This window comes from Hippocampus zosterae, chromosome 19 (genome assembly GCF_025434085.1).
Source record: "Hippocampus zosterae strain Florida chromosome 19, ASM2543408v3, whole genome shotgun sequence".
Taxonomy (NCBI): domain Eukaryota; kingdom Metazoa; phylum Chordata; class Actinopteri; order Syngnathiformes; family Syngnathidae; genus Hippocampus; species Hippocampus zosterae.
Window position 1 is genome coordinate 2,569,118 of NC_067469.1, and position 20,476 is coordinate 2,589,593.

Sequence of the window (20,476 nt, forward strand, 5' to 3'; positions counted from 1 at the left end):
AAGAAGGCACATTTTCACCCCGCTTGCACCAAGTCATATAGTTTGGTTCAGGTTGATGTGCAATTTCTATGTTTTTATTGTGGAGGGTTATTCATACCTAACTGATAACCATATGATGTCACACTTGTTGCAGTGATTTGGATTGGTCGACAGGGAATTGGTGTGGGTGTTAGATCTTGGGCCTCCACCCTTGTATGAATTGGGTGATCTTCGTGACGTGGAGTCGGCTCAGGTGAAAGTCATGCGACAGGATGTCCTCGGTCAGTTGAACTAAGAGGCTGCCGTCGATTCGCTCCCTCTGGAATATGGCCACCGCGGCCTCCGACAGGCCGATGAAGCGCAGACATGCCGACACTTCCTCCAATGACAGCGCGGACAAGTCGGCTGGGGGGCGCCAGGTCGAGTCGGCGGGTGCAGCCGAGCCTTCGTTCGCGCCTGTACTTGTCCCGCCTCCCTCCGCGCCTCTGGAAGATTCCGGACTGTCCGCCAGTTCAGGCGATGGGCAAGGCGACTGGCGGTTGAAAGGGTTCAAAGCACCGAAAGGCGCAAAGCGACTTTGCGGCGGCTGAGGTCTCAGTCGAGGCCCGGCGCTGAAGCAGTCCATCCACGGCTCGGCCCAGGTGGCCTGTGCCGTCTGAGGGTTGGTTGCATTGTCAGTGGGGATGGTCGAGACTGGCTCCGGATTGGTGGGGTTGGGCGCGGGACAGTCGGTCCAGGAACAAGGGTAACAGTACAGGGAAGTATCTGGAGAGGGCGAGCAGCTGCAACCCAACAGAGAAAACTCACATAAGCGCCGGGTGTCAGTCTGCATGAATCCAAGAACTGATTCTTGGATTTGGAGGTAGTTTTCCAAGGACTTTCCCATGACATACTTAAGGAATAAACAGGACTGATGATGAGGATGAGGATGATGATGATGATTTGTTCCCACTGATTGAAACAGTCTACAGTAATTCCAAAAGGAAGGTACCGGTAACTGTACCTGTCCTGCAGTCCTGAGGAGTAGAAGGAAAGATGAGGTCTGGAGCAAGTGGAGGCCTTGGTGAAGCGAGGGGGGACAGGAGGGCTGGGAGCCGAGCTGGGGATGGAGCCCACTTTAGAGCCACGAGGAGGGACTGGAGGAGCAATCAAGTAGCGACACTCCTCTCTCACCTACACACACATACACGCACAGAGAAGTGAGAACCACAACAGGCGCAGTGAGAGTGTGTGTGTGTGTGAGTGAGAGAGTGAAGTGAGTGTACTGTTGCCTGGTGTTCTGGTTGGTAAATGTCAAACTTGTGTGCCCTTTACACTTTCGACAAAATTCTTAACTATGCTTGATCCACACACACACACACGTCTGCACGCAAAGCTCGCCAGACTAAATTTCAGGCAATGAGTAACACAGTGTGAGTCAGGCTAATAATACAGACGGCGGCTCCCACACGACATTTACAATTCTGTTGTCGGGGGGCCATGATTGAAAGTGGGCAATTGAAATCAAAGAATACAAGTCTCAAGTGGATAAACAAGGGAGTCACTGTGCTCGAGTTAACTAACAAACAACATCTTACCTTAATCAAAGTATCACGGCAAACGTGTCTTTCGTTTTTGGCTTTGTCAAGTCTTATCCTGCATCATTTTGGTATTGCCGTTTACTTTATTGCATAATACTTAGTGACCTTTTAGCTTTTTTAAAAATCTTTCACTAGACATATATTAAGTAAAACTAATACTAAAACTAATAAAAATGGCACGACACCAATGCATTTCCCCCCAAATAGAAAGGAACTGTAATGAAACTATTCTAACCCTGACGAGCATCGAGAAATAACACTCCGCGTGGCCATTGATGTGTTTTGCGCATACGGCAAGCTGTCCGGGAGTGTTTTGTTCGTGTAAGTGAGGTTTAAAATTGCTAATAATTCACGAGCCGCATCCTCACTCTTCAGAAGCGGATGCTGCTTCAAACTGAAGCACGTGTTGGGGAGGAACTCACAGCATCAGATTTTGGCGGTACCGGCGGAGGAGCGGTCACTGTTGTCACCACGGTGCCCAGCGACCCATCCATTGAGGAGGAGGAATGGAAAGAAATGAGGTTTGGTTCCTTTCCAAGGCCGTCCGCATTCTGACTGGTCCAAAGTTCCTCGTAAGGTATCTCCTCAGCGGTCCTCATTTCAGCCTCGGTCCACTCAGGTGTCACATACTCCCTCTCCTCGCCTGGTCCCTCCCCAAGCCGGACCCCGAGAGAGTCCCCGCAGCGCTCCGATAGGCTGTCCGAGACCCCGCCCCCATAGTTGCACATTGACAGCCGTTGCAGGGCCGGCGCCAACGAGTCCTGCGCCGACACACACGTGCGCGATCGTCGCGGGCTCACGCACTCCTCTGTCATACACTCCAACTCGGGACGGGTTTCCCTCACAGCTCGAGAGTAGGCGTCGGGGTCGAAGGCGTAGCGCAAAAGCAGGCTCTCCACGGCCGCCGCGTGCGCGCAGGCGTCGGCCACGTTGAACCGGGGCATGCAGCGTAGCAGCAGGAAGTGGGAGGGCGACACTTCCTGTCGCCGAAGGACCATGCAGAGCACCACCGTCTTGCTGACGATGTTGAGCAGCTTGAAGCGGTGGCCTTCTCGTACCGCGTGGCGGTCGTAGGGGTTTTGCGGCGGCCGCGACGGCACCGACACGTTGACGGGGAGGCGCACCCGCTCGATGATGCTGCGCACCGTGTGCTCTCCCCCCAGCATGCCTTGCTCCAAAGGGGAGCGTGTGCAAAAGCGTCCGCGGCAGGCAAAAGGCAAGCTGAGGCTCTGATTGGTGCGATGGTTCATACACACCAGGCAGGGAGTTTTACCTATCCGCAAAAGAAAAGAGAACTCAGTCGATATTCATTCATTCATCTTCCGTACCGCTCGATCCTCACTAGGGTCGCGGGGGGTGCTGGAGCCCATCCCAGCCGTCTCCGGGCAGTAGGCGGGGGACACCCTGAATCGGTTGCCAGCCAATCGCAGGGCACACAGAGATGAACAACCATCCACGCTCACGTTCACAGCTAGGGACAATTTGGAGTGTTCAATCAGCCTGCCACGCATGTTTTTGGAATGTGGGAGGAAACCGGAGCACCCGGAGAAAACCCACGCAGGCCTGGGGAGAACATGCAAACTCCACACAGGGAGGCCGGAGCTGGAATCGAACCCGGTACCTCTGCACTGTGAAGCCCACGTGCTAACCACTGGACTACCAGGCCGCCCAACTCAGTCGATAGCAATCTGCAATTTAACTGGGGTATGTGCGCAAGCGTCCTAATAATTGCCCCGTGCGTCGCCATTTTGGGCAGGTACGCTGAAGTCAAAGTCAATGGAACGGAACGTTCTTCCATAACACCGGCGGTGACCGAATGCTTCGGTGCGTCCCTTCTTACTTCGGGGAGTCTTTCCCAGGCGCCTCAACAGTGCGCTCAGCCCGGTCTTTTCCTTGGTCGGCGTGGCGCATAGAAGCTCGGCCTTCCCCATGAGCGACAGCTCATCTCCAGCCTGCAGAGTGAAGCTGTAGGGCTCGCTGTCCTCGCTGAACTCCCCCGAAACCACCTGCGCAAATGCACACGTGCACGACATCAAGCGCTCGACTGAACGCCATTCAAGTCTAGTTGTGCGTGCAGAGCAAATGTTTTGGTCAGTGAGTGGCCATCATGTCGAAAGTGTAGTTAAAGTCTGCGCATTCCTCAAGAGGGGCAACGAGGCATGAACCTTGATGCTGAAAGTGATTGTTTCCATGACAAAGACTCGGTCGGGGAACACTCCGGCGACCTCCTCCACGCTGCAGAAATACTGGACGGGATCCCTGATGTCTCTGTCTTCATCCAACAATTTGAACTTTCCTGCGGAGAGACGAGAGCGACAGAGAGAGTAAAAGAAGGGTCGGGGCCATTTCCACGCCGCTATTATTGACGAACAGGATTAAGGAGATCAAGGGTACAAAAGAGTCGATTGGAAACGAAGGTAAGAAAGTATTTTTGTGTTCCTTTTGACTGCCAGCATTCTTTTTCGTCTGACAAAAACACATCTGCTGCGCACACAGTTCCGGATGACGGGAGCACAAAGACACCTCGGTGACCTCTGACCTGGCACCGGCTCTCGAGCCAATCAACAGTCGACGGGGTCGTCATGGCAACCGGCAAAGGACCCCCATTCTCACGCTGAGCAGAGACACATCACCATGGAGACACCTACACACTCACGCACACACAACCCGCTGCCTTTTCTTTCACTTCCTCGTCCCCTCCTTCGCCCGTAAATCTTTCCCACTCGGTGATGGGAAGCAGGCAGCGTTGCAGACTAGTAACGCTGTTTGTTTTTGTTTGATGGGTGCTCCTTTTCGAGTTCAATTCAATTGGCCCCAAGCGACCCCGAAAGAACAGTTTAAGATGCTATTGCGGTCTGACTCGTTCAAGTACAGGTTAATCCGAATCCTGGGTGGATGTTCTCCTGAATCCCGAGAACCCTGAGTGGTCCCTGTATTTCTTGCCCTATGAGGTGGGGGAGATAGAGATTTATTTTTTTGTCTGAAAGCCAGCGCAGAATACCAAACTCCAGCATCTTATTTGCCAGTAAGTCCCTCCTTCATTCTTCCCTGCATTCACCCCCACAATCTCCAGCCAAACAGCTCCCGGAATCAGACAAGACAGAACAATACCAGCAAATGTTGCACCCCAACAACCCCTCGCTCGCTGGATGACAGTCAAGGAACTGGACATGGGTTCGATGTGACAACAGGCAATTCCACAAGTCCAGAACTTGTTCAAAATAGGATGCTGGCTGGAAATAAAGGCGCAAATGAAAGCCAAACGATTTGACTACGATGCATGCAAGTCTCTTACAAATACTGGCCTCGGATCTTCGATATTTTCTTGTGTTAGCGTACACTGCACCCTAAGCAGCGACCAGTTTTTAAAATTTTTTTTGATCAGAGCTGTTGTGATATGTCTTCTTTTTAATCATTCAAATTTTGTTTCATCTGCAATTCACAGATGTCCCTGGCAAAGGATGGGAATGACCTACGATCACGATGTTCCTGCAAAAGTACGTCCTGCGCCTCCTCGTCAGGTCCCTACTAAGGTAGGCGTTGATTTCCTTTTCTCACACTCTTGTATTTGTCTGTTTCGTTCATGTTGCGGGCCCGTTGTGGCTGTTGCTCATCAATGGCATGTGTGCGTGCGTGCGTGCATGCCGATACATCCCGTAAATCCATATTTTCAGCCGGACTGGCTGTCGAGCGGCTTTGAGGCCCATTCATGTCATGGGGATCATTCAGCTTTTCTGTCCTCTCCAGCTCAGTCATCACTTGAGAAGGAAGCAAGAGAGAGGGGGCAAGAGAGAGCGAGAGGAGCATCCTGTTGTGTATCCCCAGAGAGGGGGGGGGGGGACCTATATTGCTCTCCTCCTAAGCATATTTGGACTTCCTGGATGAAGTCATCACACAGACATTAGCTCATCACTGCCAGTGGCTTGTGATTCAGCCTGGCAATTACCTGCCATATTTGGAAGTGAGTCAAAAAGTAATCATGCGGCTACATTCATGTTTGAAGCGCATTTTGCTTTCAATAATCATACATTTATGACTAATATTAAATATGTGGATGAAAATGCTGTACAAGTAAACTCTCAATTTATATATATATAAAAAAGAAAAGCATCATTTACATCACACATTCTGTACTGTACTTGGAAGATATATCTTGCTAATCAGCAAAAAAGTACTTTCCCACCTCCCACAATAAAACAATTTGAACTCTACTTGTTGACACTCAACTTCATGTCATCTCTTTAGTTTTACAAAAAAAAAATGCGCAAAACATTTCTTTGAAACGAGCAAATCTCGATTCCGCCGCCTTGTATCCTTGGCTCGGTCCTTTATCTGTAAATCAACCCTGTCAAGTGTTCATCTCATCGTACTTCCTTCACTTGACCCCAAATGTTCTCTCATTTTTCTTCAAAAAGGAGCCAGGGAGGCGGGAGTGGTGTGAGGTGACATCAGCGCTCCTCCATCAGTCGAGGAAGCAATGAAGAGGAGGCATAAAGCTCCAGTTACACAGTGAATAAAACGACTGGTCCGGCAGTCTCAAGAACGGGATGGCGGGGTTGAGCTTCGGTGAGGTCATACTGAGCAGACCCAACCCACATCCAGCATTTGCAGTCAATGAACAGGAGAGAGGGGCAACTACCAGTGTTGATTTGTTGTGGCATGACGACAGATTGTCTGGAAGACAGGCTCTCACAAAAGTGAGTACACCCATCACCTTTTATACTTGTATGTTCGGGGGGGGGTGAAGAAATGGCTCTTTACTACAATGTAAAGCAGTCAATGTACAGTATGCATAAGACTGTAAATTGACCGTTCTCACCAATTACATCAACACAAAGTCAAGTCTGCGTGTGTGTGAGAGAACACAGTATCCTCTCACCTTGGTATTGTAGAGGGATGTCAATCTTGGGCCCGATGACGTAATGGCCTTCTTCTAAACTATGAGCGGTCACTGTGGTCCACTGACGGCAGGAGTGGAGCAGAACCACGTCATCCTCTGACAGACCCTCAACACATTCGCCTGAGAAACACACACACACACATCCAAAAGCATGGATGGGTTAAACGTGGCATAACCCCCCCCCCCCCCCCCCCAAAAAAAAAGCCCACCCCCCACCACCACCATCTGCATGGTGATAAATGTGAAATGGAAACAGCGCATGTTCATCTGAATATGATTGAATATCATTTGCGCTGTTTAGCTGGGGAAACAAGCAGCCAGCGTCGCGGGAGCGCGCCGCAAATGCAAGCAGTCGTACATTTCGATGGAGCGTGACACGGATGAGACGCGCGGTTTTCTCGACGACGCAAAGCTGGAGACTTTCCCCTTGGCGGATCTTTAGTATTCAGTGCATCCGCCGACACGTTGCATCATTTACATATGAAAAGAATTGAGCGGCACTTCAGCAGCACAACAGACACTTTGTGGCTTTTCCGGAGAAGCTCTGGACCAGAACAACTTGGGCAGAACACCCACACCGCTCGTTCCCAAAGTCAAGCCCACCGAGGTGTAGGGCGACACATTCACTTTGGAAACGAGCAGAGCATATTACAAGAAACGTACAAACGACTTTTATACGTCTCCTCGCACAAACCGCTGGTTTAGGATTAACTCTACCGAAGCAAAGAACGCTGACTTTGTCACCACGTCAAAGTAGCAAAAATGAATGACGTGAGACGTAAATGTATTACACGTTTGAAAAAAAGAGGTCCTTCTTGACACATATTTTCACTATCCGTATTGAAATGGCTGTATGTTAAGTATGACACAAATAAGGAACATTTTTAAAATACGATCCGTCTAAAATACAGTTGAAAGAGCGTTTTATTTTGTAGTCTTCACCGGAAACACGAAATATTTACGCTGACTTGCCGCAATTAAACCCTTAGATTGTTAAACTTTACGCTTTATCTGCGTAGTTTTTCCAAAGTCAACATCACGTGTAAACACTGTAGTCTTTTAGTATTTCTGATTTCGTTTTCCTCATTGCAACACTTGAATTGTGTTTCTTTCTGTTACCTTAACGGCGGGCAATTGTCAAAGTGACAGCACTCGCAACCTAAAAGTGATGTTTCCTGAACGAAGTAGCACCTGCGTGACTGTAAATTCTCTTACCGTGGGCCAGGCGGACCAGAGTGGGCAGACGGAACTTGCTGACCACCGCGTCCAACGGCAGCGCGAGCGGGCTCCAGGAGATCTCCGACAGGCTCGCCGACAACTTCTCCATCCTCCCGGGTCATCACTGTGCCGGAGACGACGAGGAGGAGGGTTCAGATCTCGGCGGCGGTTGTTTGGATGAAGGTGAGGAGGATGGAGGTGACGGTCTGGTCGTCAAGAGTTTCGCCATGTTTGAATGTGGGAGAAAAAGAGCTGCGGACTGTGTGCGCGAGCTTAGGGAGGGCGCCAGAGACCTTTTTCCACCTCCCCCACTCACATGCTTCAGTAGCAAAGTGATTTAAGTAGCAAAGCCCAATTTAAATCCCACGAGAAAACTAACATAATACATTTTTTTAAGATGGTGCTCATCAGGCGGTCACAACACATTCACCACAAATCATTCTTGCTTCTCTGTTAGTTATTAATGCTCGCAGATAGTAAAGTTTTTGTTTTTGGAGTACTGTAATTTCTGGAATGTTTTGTCTGACTTCCCGGACCTGCCATCTAACTACTTTTTGTCAAACCAGTACGAGTATTACTATTCACAAGTTCTCACAGACGCACGTTGTACTTTGGACATACAAAATTAAATTTACCATTGCGACAAATCGTGCAAGCACCGTTCTTAATGCAAATGACGATTCACCGATGTGTCAAAACTGCTGCAGTACAGTGTGAAATACCGCCAAGGAGGACTAACTCAATGTCAGATTATTTTTGTCTTCAGGTCTTGTTGCCTGAAGACAAAAACTGAATTGCCTTTAACTTATTTTCTGTAGTGTCTGTACAACCTTTACAAGCAGAGGGGAAATACCACTCATGAAAACAAAACCAAAGACGTTTGTTCACTGACAACTTTATTAGATCCATATTAACAAGATGTCCAATGTGAATGGGGGCAACTTTACAGCAGGAGGGGTTGGTCAGAAGTGGAAAACCCTAATGTGCTGGCTCTGCAAAAAGAAATGCAAATTGAATTAGTCCATGAAAAAAATACTTCAGAAAATTGCACCAAAATAATTGGCTTTTGTGACACTGGCATCTAGAGGAGAATTCATGTAACTGCACAGTACTTGAGAAAAGATCCCAAAATGTCCGTTTATAAAATAATTTAATTAAATGAATTTTCAAATTGCAGATTATTCACCAAAATAAACCACAACAATCACATTTTCAGACGTTTGCATACTTACTGTCCTTCACTGCTTTCTTGCCTAAAATGAAAGAAAATGAAAAGTTTGTCACTAATTCACACTCGTAAGATGCAACAGCACAATGACATACTTCTGATTAAAAATTGTATATTTCAGGGGTGTCACACTCCGGTCTGCAAGGGCATGATAATCAGCTCTGCAGGAACGTGATCACAACCCTGCTCATTTGAATCAGGTGTGTTGCACCAGGAAGAGATGGAAGACATGCAGCGAAGTGGCCCTCGAGGATCAGAGTTTTGACACCCCAGGCCTCTTCGATGACTGCAAAGCTTCTTTAGGTCGATTTCATTACATTTCTAGGGTTATTTTCTACATCATGTATGCATGTAAAATTGCATTTCTATGTATGTACTCCTCCCAATACATGAAAGTAACTTGCACAGCCAGCAAGACATTTTCCCACACTTAGTTTGGAATGCAAGTTTGCCCCAACGGCAAAATCTTGACTTGCCTCCATAGGAGATTTTGTAGTAGAGGTACGTCATGATGCCAACACCGACCCACATTTCTTGATAGGCTTTGGTGTAGTAAGGACTCATTTTGGCCCACCAGTTTGCAAACATGCGTCCAGCCATCTGCAGAAGGAAGCAACAACAGAAACGTATGTAACGTCTTCAGTTATAGAGCATTTGATCACAATGCTATTTGACCGTCAATTGTATTAACTCAGTAAACAAAATGTAACGCTAAGAATGCTTTACATTTATTTGAAGTCGATTTGTCATTTGTTAGTGGCCAGGTTTTTTTCTTGTGCAAGATGACGATGATCAATTTAACGTCTCACTGACTTCACATCTGTTCTCTGAAGCTAAACTAGCGATACTAGCTGTAGGCTAACAAGACGAGCTAACTAATCACGCCGATGAATATAACACGTATTTCATGACAAAAACAAAGCTTTCCACTTCATAAAAATGTTAATCACCAACGCAATGCATGAGTTCAATATTGACAGAGCACCTTTCTGTTTGTCACGGAGCAGAAGGAAGGTCAAGCTAGCACCAGTCTCCTGACGTCAAAGTCGTGGTGGTAAAGCTTCTTCGACTCAAAATGACGCAGTTTACCTCTTGAGTTTGTTTGCAGTGCGTCACCTAGCGGACATTTTACCCACTTACACTTAACCGTTTTGCTCAGAGCTACAAAATAATGCCCGAATGTGTGTATTTTCTTTTCATTTCTTTTCATAGCTAGTCTACCCACGAATGCTATTAATTTTTCTAAATTATTATTCGTGATATGTTTGTCTATGTTTGAAAAGAGTGATCATTCACATAGTCAGACTATGACTCATTGAGTAGCACAACGGCTCCACCCACAATTGCCTACCTGTATGACAGAATTCGATTACATTGATTCATATTGATGAATAGTCTTTCCCTCCGCTGCAAACGGACATCTTGGCAATTGGTCATGTGCAGTACAGTAGTTCAAAACGGGTTATTTGAATACCAAGGTGATTTTGTAGTGGAAGGATGGAGGATAACCAAATTTGATCTCTTTAAATAGTGAATTTCAACTCCATTCAAGTAACTCTTAACTAGTCACATTCTCATAAACGCTAATAATGGTTGGTTGAAAAAGGTGTGCAGTGTCGCAAGTTTTACTTGTTTCGTGAAGTTGTGCTTCTGCCCGGCCACGAAAAGTGTGTGTGTGTGTGTGTGTCTGTGTGTGAAAACGCCCAAGTCTTTATTTCAACATGTTCACACTTGCATTCATCCTGCATGTGTGTTGTTGGAGGCTATAGAAAGCGTGTGAGCATTTGGAATAATATTTGCATTGCCGCAAAGAGAGTATGAAAGAGAAATTTGGAAATACACCAGCAATATTTAATCCGGTATTGCAGGTATTGCAGGTACACAGTATGCACTACATAGTAATTGCACGGCAACTAAAATATATAATCACATTTTGGTACTGTCTATGCATTGTTTTTTAGGGTGGGGGGTCCCACAGAATGAGAAATGAGCCTATCATTTAGCTTTTGTCACTTTTACAGCTCAGTTCATCAGAGAAATCCTGGCAAAAATAGAACACCACAACTTTCAAAGCAACATAACAGGTGGAGGCTTTGAAGAGACGCGAAGCACCGTCAAGGAGGTGACTGGGGCAAGCTTGATTAGCGTGTTATTGTGTCACGTATGGGTGTGTTCACACGGCTCTCTTGTTTCTATTTTTCCCTTATTTGTTTCCACTTGCTCACTAAGGAGTGTCCGTTTGTTGCTTTTAATCATTTTGGACAAGCCCGATCTGCTGTGGAGGTGTGTTTCGTAAACCGCACGCGGTGTTGTTCGTTTGTTTGAAAACTCAGTTTCACCGATAGATTCAAGGTCAGAGGACAATTTTAAGAACAAATCCATCACGTCAGCCAGCAAGCGTTCGAAGGAGACGACCTGAAACAGGAAATATAAGACTCCAGTCAGAAAACAAAGCAGAGGGCGGAAGGCGGCCCTGCAGACTGTTCGACCTTTTCTGAGGTGAGTGAGCTGAAGCAGACTGAAACTCAGAAAATGGCACTCGACACTATGCAGACCTGATGGCAGCATTCTAATCATATGCAGTGTTTTCCAATCAGGAGTATCTGAGCTCACTGCCAGGCGGTACGTGAAGACCAATAACCTGTGGCACTGCTGTGCCAAAATCACAACAGCCTTGTGCCAGCCAAATAGTCTCATTAAAGCTCAGACTACCTGCGGTAGTGGGTCTGAATTTCAGTCTTCGTGATACATGGATTTGAAGTTTAAATGCCTGTTTAAAGTCGCTGCATTTTCTTTCAGGTAAATGTTATGAGTGACATACAAATGTTTTTTTTCCTTTATTTTGATTCCCATTTTTAAAAAAATTATAATTGTCAAGGACTAATATTTATTTTTTGTTGGATAAGGACAATAGCTAAGAATGCCAATTTGACATTCAGAAAACTAAATACGGCAAAGCAACAGAGATGGAAAAACATGGAGACAAGTTAGTCTTGAATGGAGCCCCCCACCCTCCCGCTCACCCTGTCTGCTACAACGATGCGTTACTATGACAACTAGAGGTGAAGCTGCGGCGGATAGAAAATTGAGCCGAGTAAAAACAAATTAAAAGCATAATTTGTGTTTTTCGCTTGGAGTCAGCACAAGGTACCAATTTCTCCCCGTCAATTTTGTATGTGGTGCATGCAGCGGACATCACCAAAAAAAACATGCTCTCACAACACTTGTGGTGTGATTTTCATTTGCAAGTTCTGAAATTGCCAGCTCCGAGCAACGTTTGAAATCTCTAGGACCATCACAATCGTCTTGTTGTGCATCACTCGGCGGTCCTTCTTTTTGCTCCAGCAGTCTTGAGCAACAAGCGCTTGTGGAACTTTCCAAATTCAATGTCGCCGACGGCAGCAGCACATGTGAAGGCGAGTCTGGGCTCCACCAGGATCCAAGTCCACTGCAAAAGCACTCGATGGCGCTAGAAGCCGACGTCCACCTTATACGGCACAATTTGGGTGTCGTGGATCTGTTTTGTGACCAATAGGGGGCACTGGAGGGTATCTGCCTGCAGCTGCACACCTGTCCCAAACTGTGTACTGTAATTAGTTGTCACTTGCTGCCCGGCGGCTTTGTGTCAGGTCATCGTTTGTCTCCGTCATGGTTTTCGTTACTGTGTCTGTTACTTTTTTTTTACTTCGGCCATGGTTTTTATTTGCTACTTTGGACTCTTTTTGTGTTTAGGACGTTGTTCTTGTGCATGCAAACCGTGACATTAAGGATGCAATGCGAGTAGGAAGTGGACATGTGACTTCTGTCTGCCCCGTTCAACGTTACCACACTACATAATTTGCGTTCTGTTTGAAGAAATCGGTGCATCAGAATAATCACTCAAAGAGCAATAATAGAGGATTTTCTTTTCTCAGTATCGTGATGCAAATTGAAGGGCCTGACCTCTGGAGTATCTGCACTGAAAGGAACTGCAGAGTCTCAAAACGAATGCTTCCAGCAGATATCAACATCGCTTCATGACATGACAACCTTGACAGGTACCGCAAAGTCCCGATCCGTAGCATCCGGTTCTCAACAGAATTTAGTGGGATCGCATCTAAACTTCAGTTGTTCTGCCCCCCCCCCCCCCCCTTCACTTTGTTCTAGCTGTAAACTAAAGGTCCATTTATCAACGAGAGAAACAGAACTGCGTTGACAACATGACTGATGGGCTGAAGCAGGTCTTCAGCCAGCTACAATTTAGGAGCCAAACAGTTCAAGCACAACCATCCCAACCGGGCCAAGTAATGGCACCAAACGAGAGCCAATTTTGTACTGATTGCATGTAATGTGTTGAAACAAAAAAATCATCCATTCCTGAACCATGAACGCAAAAATACTTTACGCATCCGAGAGGAAGTCCGAGTGTTTTGGTTACGCAAAGTAAACCTAAAAGCAGAGAGTGAAAATGCTTTGTTTTGTCATGCCCTTTCTGTACCTTGAGTGGTATATTTTAATGTATTTATGAACAGTATTTACATTCTAAAGTCATGTCAGTTGTTATTCCCCTTGAGATACATTTTCTGACTTAACCCCTCGACCGTCATCTTGTTTTTCCCGCGTCCTGATATTTCCCAATCTAAAGCTACGAGGCCCTCAGAAGAGTTAAAAAAAAAAAAAAACCCGCAACGTCTTGCAGTGTCTCGGGCCAGCAGATGACATCAGCAACAAAAATTTCCCAACGAAATGTCCATCCTCAGAAAGGTCAAATAAGGCAAGACTAGCAAACTACCCGGAAACCTTGAAGATAAAGAGAAATCCCTGAAGGCTGGAGGAACGCCAAAGACCATCTTTATGACTGCCATGGAGAGGCTCGATGAAGCCGGGGAAGGAGGTTCGAATGGCGCTCTGTCTTGTGAGGGAGCAGAGCGCGAGAATGACGGTGTGCTCACAATTGTGCAGCGAAAACCGTCACCAAATGGAAACATTAAAAGCCGTAAGTCAAAATCGACTGCAAATCAACAATCTCAGCAAATCAAGGCGTCTCGGGGGTGGAGGGGGGGGGGGCACATTGCATGTCTTCATTGGACATTTTAATCGTGCTGATTGACTTTCAGATGCCAAAAAGCCATTTCCGCATGGCAAACAAGAGATTACAGATTGCAGTCACCCTGGGGGGCAAACACACCGCTATAAATATTTGATCCCCAAAAGATGCAGTGATTCTTCCATGGCTGAAGTATCTTTGGAGGCCCAGGGAACGGCAAAAGTAAGTTTTAAAAAAAAATTTTGTCTTCTGTCAGTCTGTGGCTTTGCATTTTGAAAGGGTACACCATTAAGCAGTCATGTCGAAATATCTCAACATGGCCTCTCAACTCTCTGCGTAAACTGGAGCTTTTGCCGCGTGTATTGAAAAAAAAAAAACGCTTTGATTTTTTTTACATTCATATGCAGCCAGGTTGCCGTGTGAGGTGCAAGCTCGTGCTGCCTTCTCGTTTAATTGACAAGCACGTAATCTTCCGTCCCCAACCCCGAGGCGTGCTGTTCCACACTTTGCAAATTCTTGCCTTCGCTGTACTGACTCGCCTGGTTACTGTCAACACGCAAACGTGAACAGGAAGCGCTGTTATCCGAGTCCAAACAGGAACAGAATTAGCCTTTTTTTTAATGAGGGGTGGGGGTGACCCTGCCCGTGCTTTTATGTGCATCGCTTAGGTCGGATTAGAGAAGTCCTCTGATGTGAGGTTGGAAAAGTCGCCATTTGACCAGGAGGGCACTTGCGAATCCCCGGGACATCCCAGGTCCAAACGCGGCCCCACCATGCTGCAGGGCCTTTTGTCCGAGATCCAAGACGTGGTGGAAAGAAACGACATTATAAATGTGAGTACTCTTGAATAACCTGACCCTATTTTCTCAACTTGTCTCATTTTCATTCAGTTTCTTACTCCTTCGTTATGTTGCAAGTTTCATTGACATTTATGTTGTAGAGGACGACGCGCTTGGATTTAAACTGGTACCTTCGGTCTTCACCAAGTGAGGCGGAGATCAGATTGATCAGAGCAGTCCAAAATGTGCTGGCTTGCCGATATCTGCCAGCCCAGCTGGATGTCGCCGCTATGGCCAGACAACTGGAGAAGGCGGAGGTACGGAGTCATTTTTTTACGCATTTACGCTATTCATCTCGGTATTGGATGCCCCCAATGGCAAAATTTTGAAAGTCTTTTCATTCTGGCGACTGCAGGCTTACAAGCAACGTGTGCTGGACCAAGTTGCTCTGATGAAAAGTAGCAGTTCTTCTCAACCTTATGCTCCAAATGTCTTGAAAAGACTGCAAGCCCAGTGGACGTCTGCGCTGATGGACGCCTCGGCCACAGTGCAAGTCAAAACGGCCCAGCTGGGGGAAGCCAAAGAGTATCGCAAACGGCTCGAGACAATCAAAGCTTTCCTGCGTCAAGTCGAAACAGAGAAGAATAACATGTGAGTAATGAAAAAAAAAAAAAAAGATGCCATCCATGCAGGGATGTTGGAACTTGTGATTTGATTTTATGCTTCTCTAGCGATTGTACGACTAAGTCAAGTTTTAGCGTCGCCGCGTTTGAAGGCTAACTCTTGCCAACTCCGTCTTGTTAACGTATGCGTCTTTTTGATATCATTTTGCTTTCTTTTCTTAAAGAGGCGGCTTGGGAAGCAGTGCTCTCCAAGCTGAAAAACTCCGCTCCTTGCTGCAAACCTTGAAAGAAAAGGAAGAAATGTGGCATGGGCTCCGTGCCTCGAGCAGCCGGTTGGCCGTCCACTTGAGCGATGCCGAAAGCTCGGGCGCTCTCCTCGCTCAGCTTGGAGATGTGCAAGATGAGTGGAGACTTTTGAGCGGGAGTATCAAGAGAGCCCTGTGCCAGGCGGCGAATTCATCCCGTCAATCGTCCGCCCTGATGAAAGAGGCTCAACGGCTTAAAGACAAGATTGAAGCGGTTCAGGAAGCGGCGGAGTCCCGCGGCAAATGTCATGGCGCCGAAACCACGTTCGAACTTTTTGGTTTGAGCGAAGACCTCAAAACGTGTCACCGGCTGCATGTGGATCTAAAATCTTTCTCGGATGCTCTTTTCCAAACTGGTATAGGTCAGAACGAGAAGGACGGCGTGAAACGTGCCCTCGAAGAATTGAGGACCTTACTGGGGACTACCAAAAACCAGGCCGACCCCTCCGTACTTGACGCTGATGCTAACGAGCAGTTCCAAGAATGCATCACGTGGGCAAAACGGATGGAATACCACATCAGCGCTGGCAAAAAAATGTCTCTTTTCCCCGAAGAAGCTCGAATTCAGATTGAGAAAATGAGGAAATATCAGACGGATATCGTCATCAGAAGGTCCGAGATGCAACGGCAAGAAACGAGGCGGGAAACCGCTGACGCCGACAATGAGGACTACGCCCGAGGGTCGGAAGTCGTCGAAAAGCTGTACGAAGCGCTCACTGAAAACTTGGAGGATGTTCTTGACGCCATGATGAACAATCTCCAGGAGAGGGAGGAATTGTTCGATCGCCTCGACGGCATTGACGCGTGGCTCCTCGAAACAAACGCCAACAGAGACACCCGTGCTTACGCGGAGAACCTTTCGAGAGTTGACCTCGGCTCGCTTGAGAGCAAGCGAAAGCATCACCGAGGGCTCGCCGAGGATATCCAGCGTCAACTAAATCTGGTGGATTCTTTGGAGAAAAGGTGCCAGGTCATAGCAGAAGGTCTGAGCCCCGGAGAGAGCCGGTACCTTGTCAACAGGCTCTCGGCCATCTGGACGCAATTTCATGGCTTGCTGGCACAAGAGAGTGCGACCAGCTGGCATTTGGAGGAGCTGATTCATGAGCATACATCTTCCGGCGAGGAGCTGTCTACCATCGAGCGTAGCTTAAAGAACATCTCCGCTTGTTTGGACCAACATCATTTCCCCATGACGCAGGAAAGCGTTTTAAGCATTGCGCTGGCGAAGCACATGCTCATGGAACATCAGTGTCAAGTGCAAGAGATTCAACACTGCCAGGAGTGCGAGCGCAGCGCTCTGCTCTGCACCGTCGCGGAACTGCAAGACAGGTGCAAGGTTCTGAGTTTTCACGCTTTTGAGCAAGACAAATATCTGCAACTGAAGAAGCAAATGGAGGATTCAAGGGACGTGTCCCAAGAGCAACTCCGGCAGGCCAAAGACGGAACGTTAAGTTTGGGCGAGAGGTTCAAACGTTGCCAGGCGCTCTTGGTCGACCTTCCGCTGATGAAGACGCGCTGTCAAGAAGCGGCGGAGCAACTGGAGGTGATCGCTCCGGAGATGCGCCCGACGGAGGTGGATTTGGAGAGGCGGAGCATTAGCGGCGCCGTAGCGGCGTTTGCTTCTTCGGAGCAGGCCGCCACGGATGAGATGAAGCATTTAGAGGGCGAGCTTCTTCTGGGCCTGCGCTTTTGCTCCGAGCTTCCCGCCTTGACGGAATTCTTCCGAAGAACGGCACGAGAGCTGCGGGGTGCGGAGCCGGTCGGTCCCGATGAGGGCGCCGTGGATGTCGCCCTGCAAAGGCGATGGGTGATGTGGAGAAACATGGAGTCTGCGATGCGCCTGTTGCGTGCGCTGGCTCGGAAAGAGGAAATTGACTTCGAGAGCTGCAGTGATTTGCATTTACTGGGTGATTCCACCATGCAGGAATGTCATTTACAGATGGTGAGTCGACAGAACGCGAACGCGGAGCAACCTTGAAGGTCCAACGCGACCAGCTCGAGCTGCAAAATGATCAGATCGGAAGTTTCCGATAAGTAACGCAATCGGAAATTTCAAGTCGTGTGACCTCTCTGGTTTTCGCCACCATATTTGAGCTTTCAGGTTTTCTCAACAGATCTTTCTGGAATTTGTCTTCAACAGGAGCGTTTATCCAAGACCCGAGAATCCTTGAAAGATTACCAGTGGGCCGCTCAGGGAGCCATCAACTTTCTTCACCACGCTGAGATCACGTTTTTATCGGCTCCCGGCGGCTTCCTTGACTGTACGGAGGAACAGACTCAGACGCAACAGGCCATCGAAGCTCTCGAAGAAGGATTTGTTGCCCATATCCAGCATCTTGTTGAACTGGTGCCTCAGCAAGTCTGCCTTTCCTGCTCGGAAACTCGAGACCTGCACATTGGCATCTTGAGTCAATTGTTAGTGGGAAGGGCCGTTCTTGAGGCTCAGGCTCAGCTCAGACTGGAGTCCTTGCAGAGGTACTGGCTCGGTTATTAGGCCTTTTGTTTTCCTGTTTTTTTTTCAAGGCGTGTTCAAAAACTGTGTTTCAGATGTGCACTTCGACAACAAAGCCACAGGGTTTGTCACCAAGACATGCGGCGGTGTCTTCTTGATTTCGAAGCAAAGCTTTCGGCGTGCGCGGCGCAAGAAGTGACGTCCTACGAAAAATGTCTGGCGCAACACAAACGTTGTAAGGTAGGCACCGTAAGCCAGTCGCGGCACCGCTCCGGTTGCACCTTGTGCATGAGTTGGAACGTGAACGCCGTTTCGAACCCAAGCTTGGACACCAGATGCTTCAAGACGCCACCAAGAATCTTTCTTTGTTCTCGCCATTAAAGCACTTGATGGAGGGGATCTGCGACCTCGCTATGAAAATTGAGGACCTCCGAGAAAGATGTCCCGTGCAGGGATGTGGCATTGGAAAGGATGGAGAGCTCTGCGCCCTCTGGAGGCGCTGGGTTTCATTGCGGTGCCGTGTTGGTCTGCTCATGGCACAAGCAGATCAGAGACTGGAGGAATGGGAGGACATCACAGCTAGTGTAAGTCTCGCAAAATCTAGCATGCAAATACTCGGCATCGGTGAAAGCGATGACATTCAACCTTTGTGGGAATTTGATAAATATTCGTCTTTAGGTGGAACTGTGCCGCAGCTCATTGTCGAGACTCCAGGCCGAGGTTCCTGACTCCTCCGCTCTCGTGTTCACACAAGATGACCTCCAGAAGCTTCTGGCCCAGGCAGAGCTGCAGCAGGTTGGTCTAGAACGAGAAAGACAAACTTTGGCTTCCCTGGAGCACCGCCTGGAGCATGTCTTGAGCTTGACTACTTCCAAGGATCCCTGCAGTCTGCCAGGGACTTTTGGTGAAAGCCTTGTGAACATTCGAGAAAACGTCAAACGGTTAGTTCGGTACAGAACATCTTGATATTATTTTCAGAGCAGACGTATGGGGGGGGAAAAAAACAAACCATGTTCTCTACAGTTTGGAGGAAAGGAATCTCCATGTGATTGCCGCTACCCAGATTGAGGCAAGGGAAAGGAAGCAGTTTGAAGAGAGGATTGGACAGCTGGAGAAGAGCATGTGCACTATTCTTCCCTTGCTGGGCAACGAAATGGGTTCAGCAAAACACCAGGTGATTTTTTTTTTTTTTATAGACAGCACTGTGTCCTTATAAGTATTTTGATTATTTTACCACACGAGAAGCGAAAATAATCGATTATTTGACAAAAAATTGCTTGTATGAATTCAATGTGCACCACCATTTTCTCTCTTTTTATTGATTTTTATTCCTCTGTCCTGGCCTCCATTTTCACCATCTTCACTCTGAAAGGAGCTCACAAAGGATCTGTCCAATCAGAAAGTTAACCTAAAAGGTATCCAGGACGGCGTGCTGGAGCGATATGCTGAGATTCCAGCTGATATTAGCCAGCGAATGCAAACTCTTCAGGAGTCTGTGGAGGAAGCTGAAAGAAAGGTCTCGCTTCACAATGAAGAACATCCTCACTCGTGTCATGATTCGCGAAGCAAATTCAAAGTGTGTGTGTGTGTGTGTGTCCATTTCCATCTGGCCTTTTCTGCAGTTAGAGCAGAGCGCGTCCGTTCAAAAACTGGCTTGCCAAGTGACAGAGTTGATCTCTGACCTGGACCAAGTGAAATCATCTCTGGGGCAAAAGAGCTCCACTGTCGCCGAGGCCCAACGTGCTCTCAAGGTAAGTCAGTGAGTGAGCGTCACGCGTTTGGCTCACTGGGCGAACCTTGACCTGTCAATCAAATGTCCCTGTGTTTTTTTTTTCCAAGCACGTGTGGGACGAATTGGACTCGTGTCACGGTCGCTTGATGCTCCTGGAGAGCGAGGTGCAGGAGCTGGTGGAGGAACAATCGGAGCAAGCTCAGCTGTTTATGGACCAGCTGACGCGGCCGTTGCAGCTTTACCAAGATGCCGTGCAGACGGCTGAGCATCGCACCGCTTTCCTGAGCAAGGTTCGGCACGTGCCGTTTTTTTGGACAGAGTAATCGGGATATACAAGAACTTCCCGTCTTCTGGACAGACTTAGTAAAGAGCTCTCACGGTGATATCGGCCCTAGTGACCCACAACCCAAAAGGGTTGGATCGGTTTGGAGGAAGTAGATTTCCTCATAGAATTTTGCTTCGTTTGTGGTCTAGATCCCGGCCTCTCTTCAAGAGTTCGAAGACCTCCTGTGCGGCGCCACTTGTTGGTTTGACGAGGCCCAGGCATGGCTGAGCAGTCCCTGCTCTTTGCCGACATCCAAAGGCCTCCAGAATCATGCCAACACCTTGCAGGTTCGTACCGACAAGCATTCATATCGCAAACGTTCCTCTCTT

General features: G+C 47.9%; 3 protein-coding genes across 8 annotated transcripts in view; 1 reads left to right on the forward strand and 2 right to left on the reverse strand.

Annotated features, from left to right (window-relative positions):
• Positions 1-52: 52 nt before the first annotated feature.
• Positions 53-7,823, reverse strand: gareml (GRB2 associated, regulator of MAPK1-like). Its single transcript, XM_052053564.1, has 7 exons — positions 7,675-7,823; positions 6,439-6,579; positions 3,725-3,855; positions 3,400-3,565; positions 1,982-2,832; positions 983-1,152; positions 53-761 (listed from the first exon to the last, which is right to left on the reverse strand). Exons 1-7 carry the CDS (start codon positions 7,784-7,786, stop codon positions 170-172), a joined length of 2,163 nt encoding a protein of 720 aa, XP_051909524.1. The 5' UTR covers positions 7,787-7,823; the 3' UTR covers positions 53-169.
• A 733-nt stretch (positions 7,824-8,556) lies between these two features.
• Positions 8,557-10,049, reverse strand: atp5mj (ATP synthase membrane subunit j). Of its 2 annotated transcripts, XM_052053567.1 has the most exons (4): positions 9,891-10,049; positions 9,382-9,505; positions 8,910-8,930; positions 8,557-8,669 (listed from the first exon to the last, which is right to left on the reverse strand). In XM_052053567.1, exons 2-4 carry the CDS (start codon positions 9,503-9,505, stop codon positions 8,656-8,658), a joined length of 159 nt encoding a protein of 52 aa, XP_051909527.1. In that variant the 5' UTR covers positions 9,891-10,049; the 3' UTR covers positions 8,557-8,655. The 2 variants fall into 2 exon arrangements, with proteins under 2 accessions (XP_051909527.1, XP_051909526.1); XM_052053566.1 differs by lacking the exons at positions 8,557-8,669; positions 8,910-8,930 and having other exon boundaries at positions 8,946-9,505.
• Positions 10,050-11,033: 984 nt separating this feature from the next.
• Positions 11,034-20,476, forward strand: part of LOC127592635 (nesprin-2) — a 34,887-nt gene continuing 25,444 nt past the window's right edge. For 4 of the 5 annotated variants that reach the window (XM_052053561.1, XM_052053560.1, XM_052053559.1 and 1 more), the window contains exons 1-18: positions 11,034-11,188; positions 11,251-11,404; positions 12,820-12,942; positions 13,052-13,880; positions 14,002-14,153; positions 14,600-14,764; positions 14,872-15,027; positions 15,126-15,361; positions 15,558-17,580; positions 17,779-18,113; positions 18,186-18,330; positions 18,474-18,674; positions 18,769-19,031; positions 19,114-19,264; positions 19,463-19,606; positions 19,713-19,841; positions 19,930-20,112; positions 20,297-20,434. In XM_052053561.1, the coding sequence (XP_051909521.1) occupies positions 13,739-13,880; positions 14,002-14,153; positions 14,600-14,764; positions 14,872-15,027; positions 15,126-15,361; positions 15,558-17,580; positions 17,779-18,113; positions 18,186-18,330; positions 18,474-18,674; positions 18,769-19,031; positions 19,114-19,264; positions 19,463-19,606; positions 19,713-19,841; positions 19,930-20,112; positions 20,297-20,434 (4,563 nt within the window). In that variant the 5' untranslated portion in view covers positions 11,034-11,188; positions 11,251-11,404; positions 12,820-12,942; positions 13,052-13,738. The remainder of the gene's footprint in view (positions 11,189-11,250; positions 11,405-12,819; positions 12,943-13,051; positions 13,881-14,001; positions 14,154-14,599; positions 14,765-14,871; positions 15,028-15,125; positions 15,362-15,557; positions 17,581-17,778; positions 18,114-18,185; positions 18,331-18,473; positions 18,675-18,768; positions 19,032-19,113; positions 19,265-19,462; positions 19,607-19,712; positions 19,842-19,929; positions 20,113-20,296; positions 20,435-20,476) is intronic. The other variant, XM_052053557.1, reaches the window with a different exon arrangement.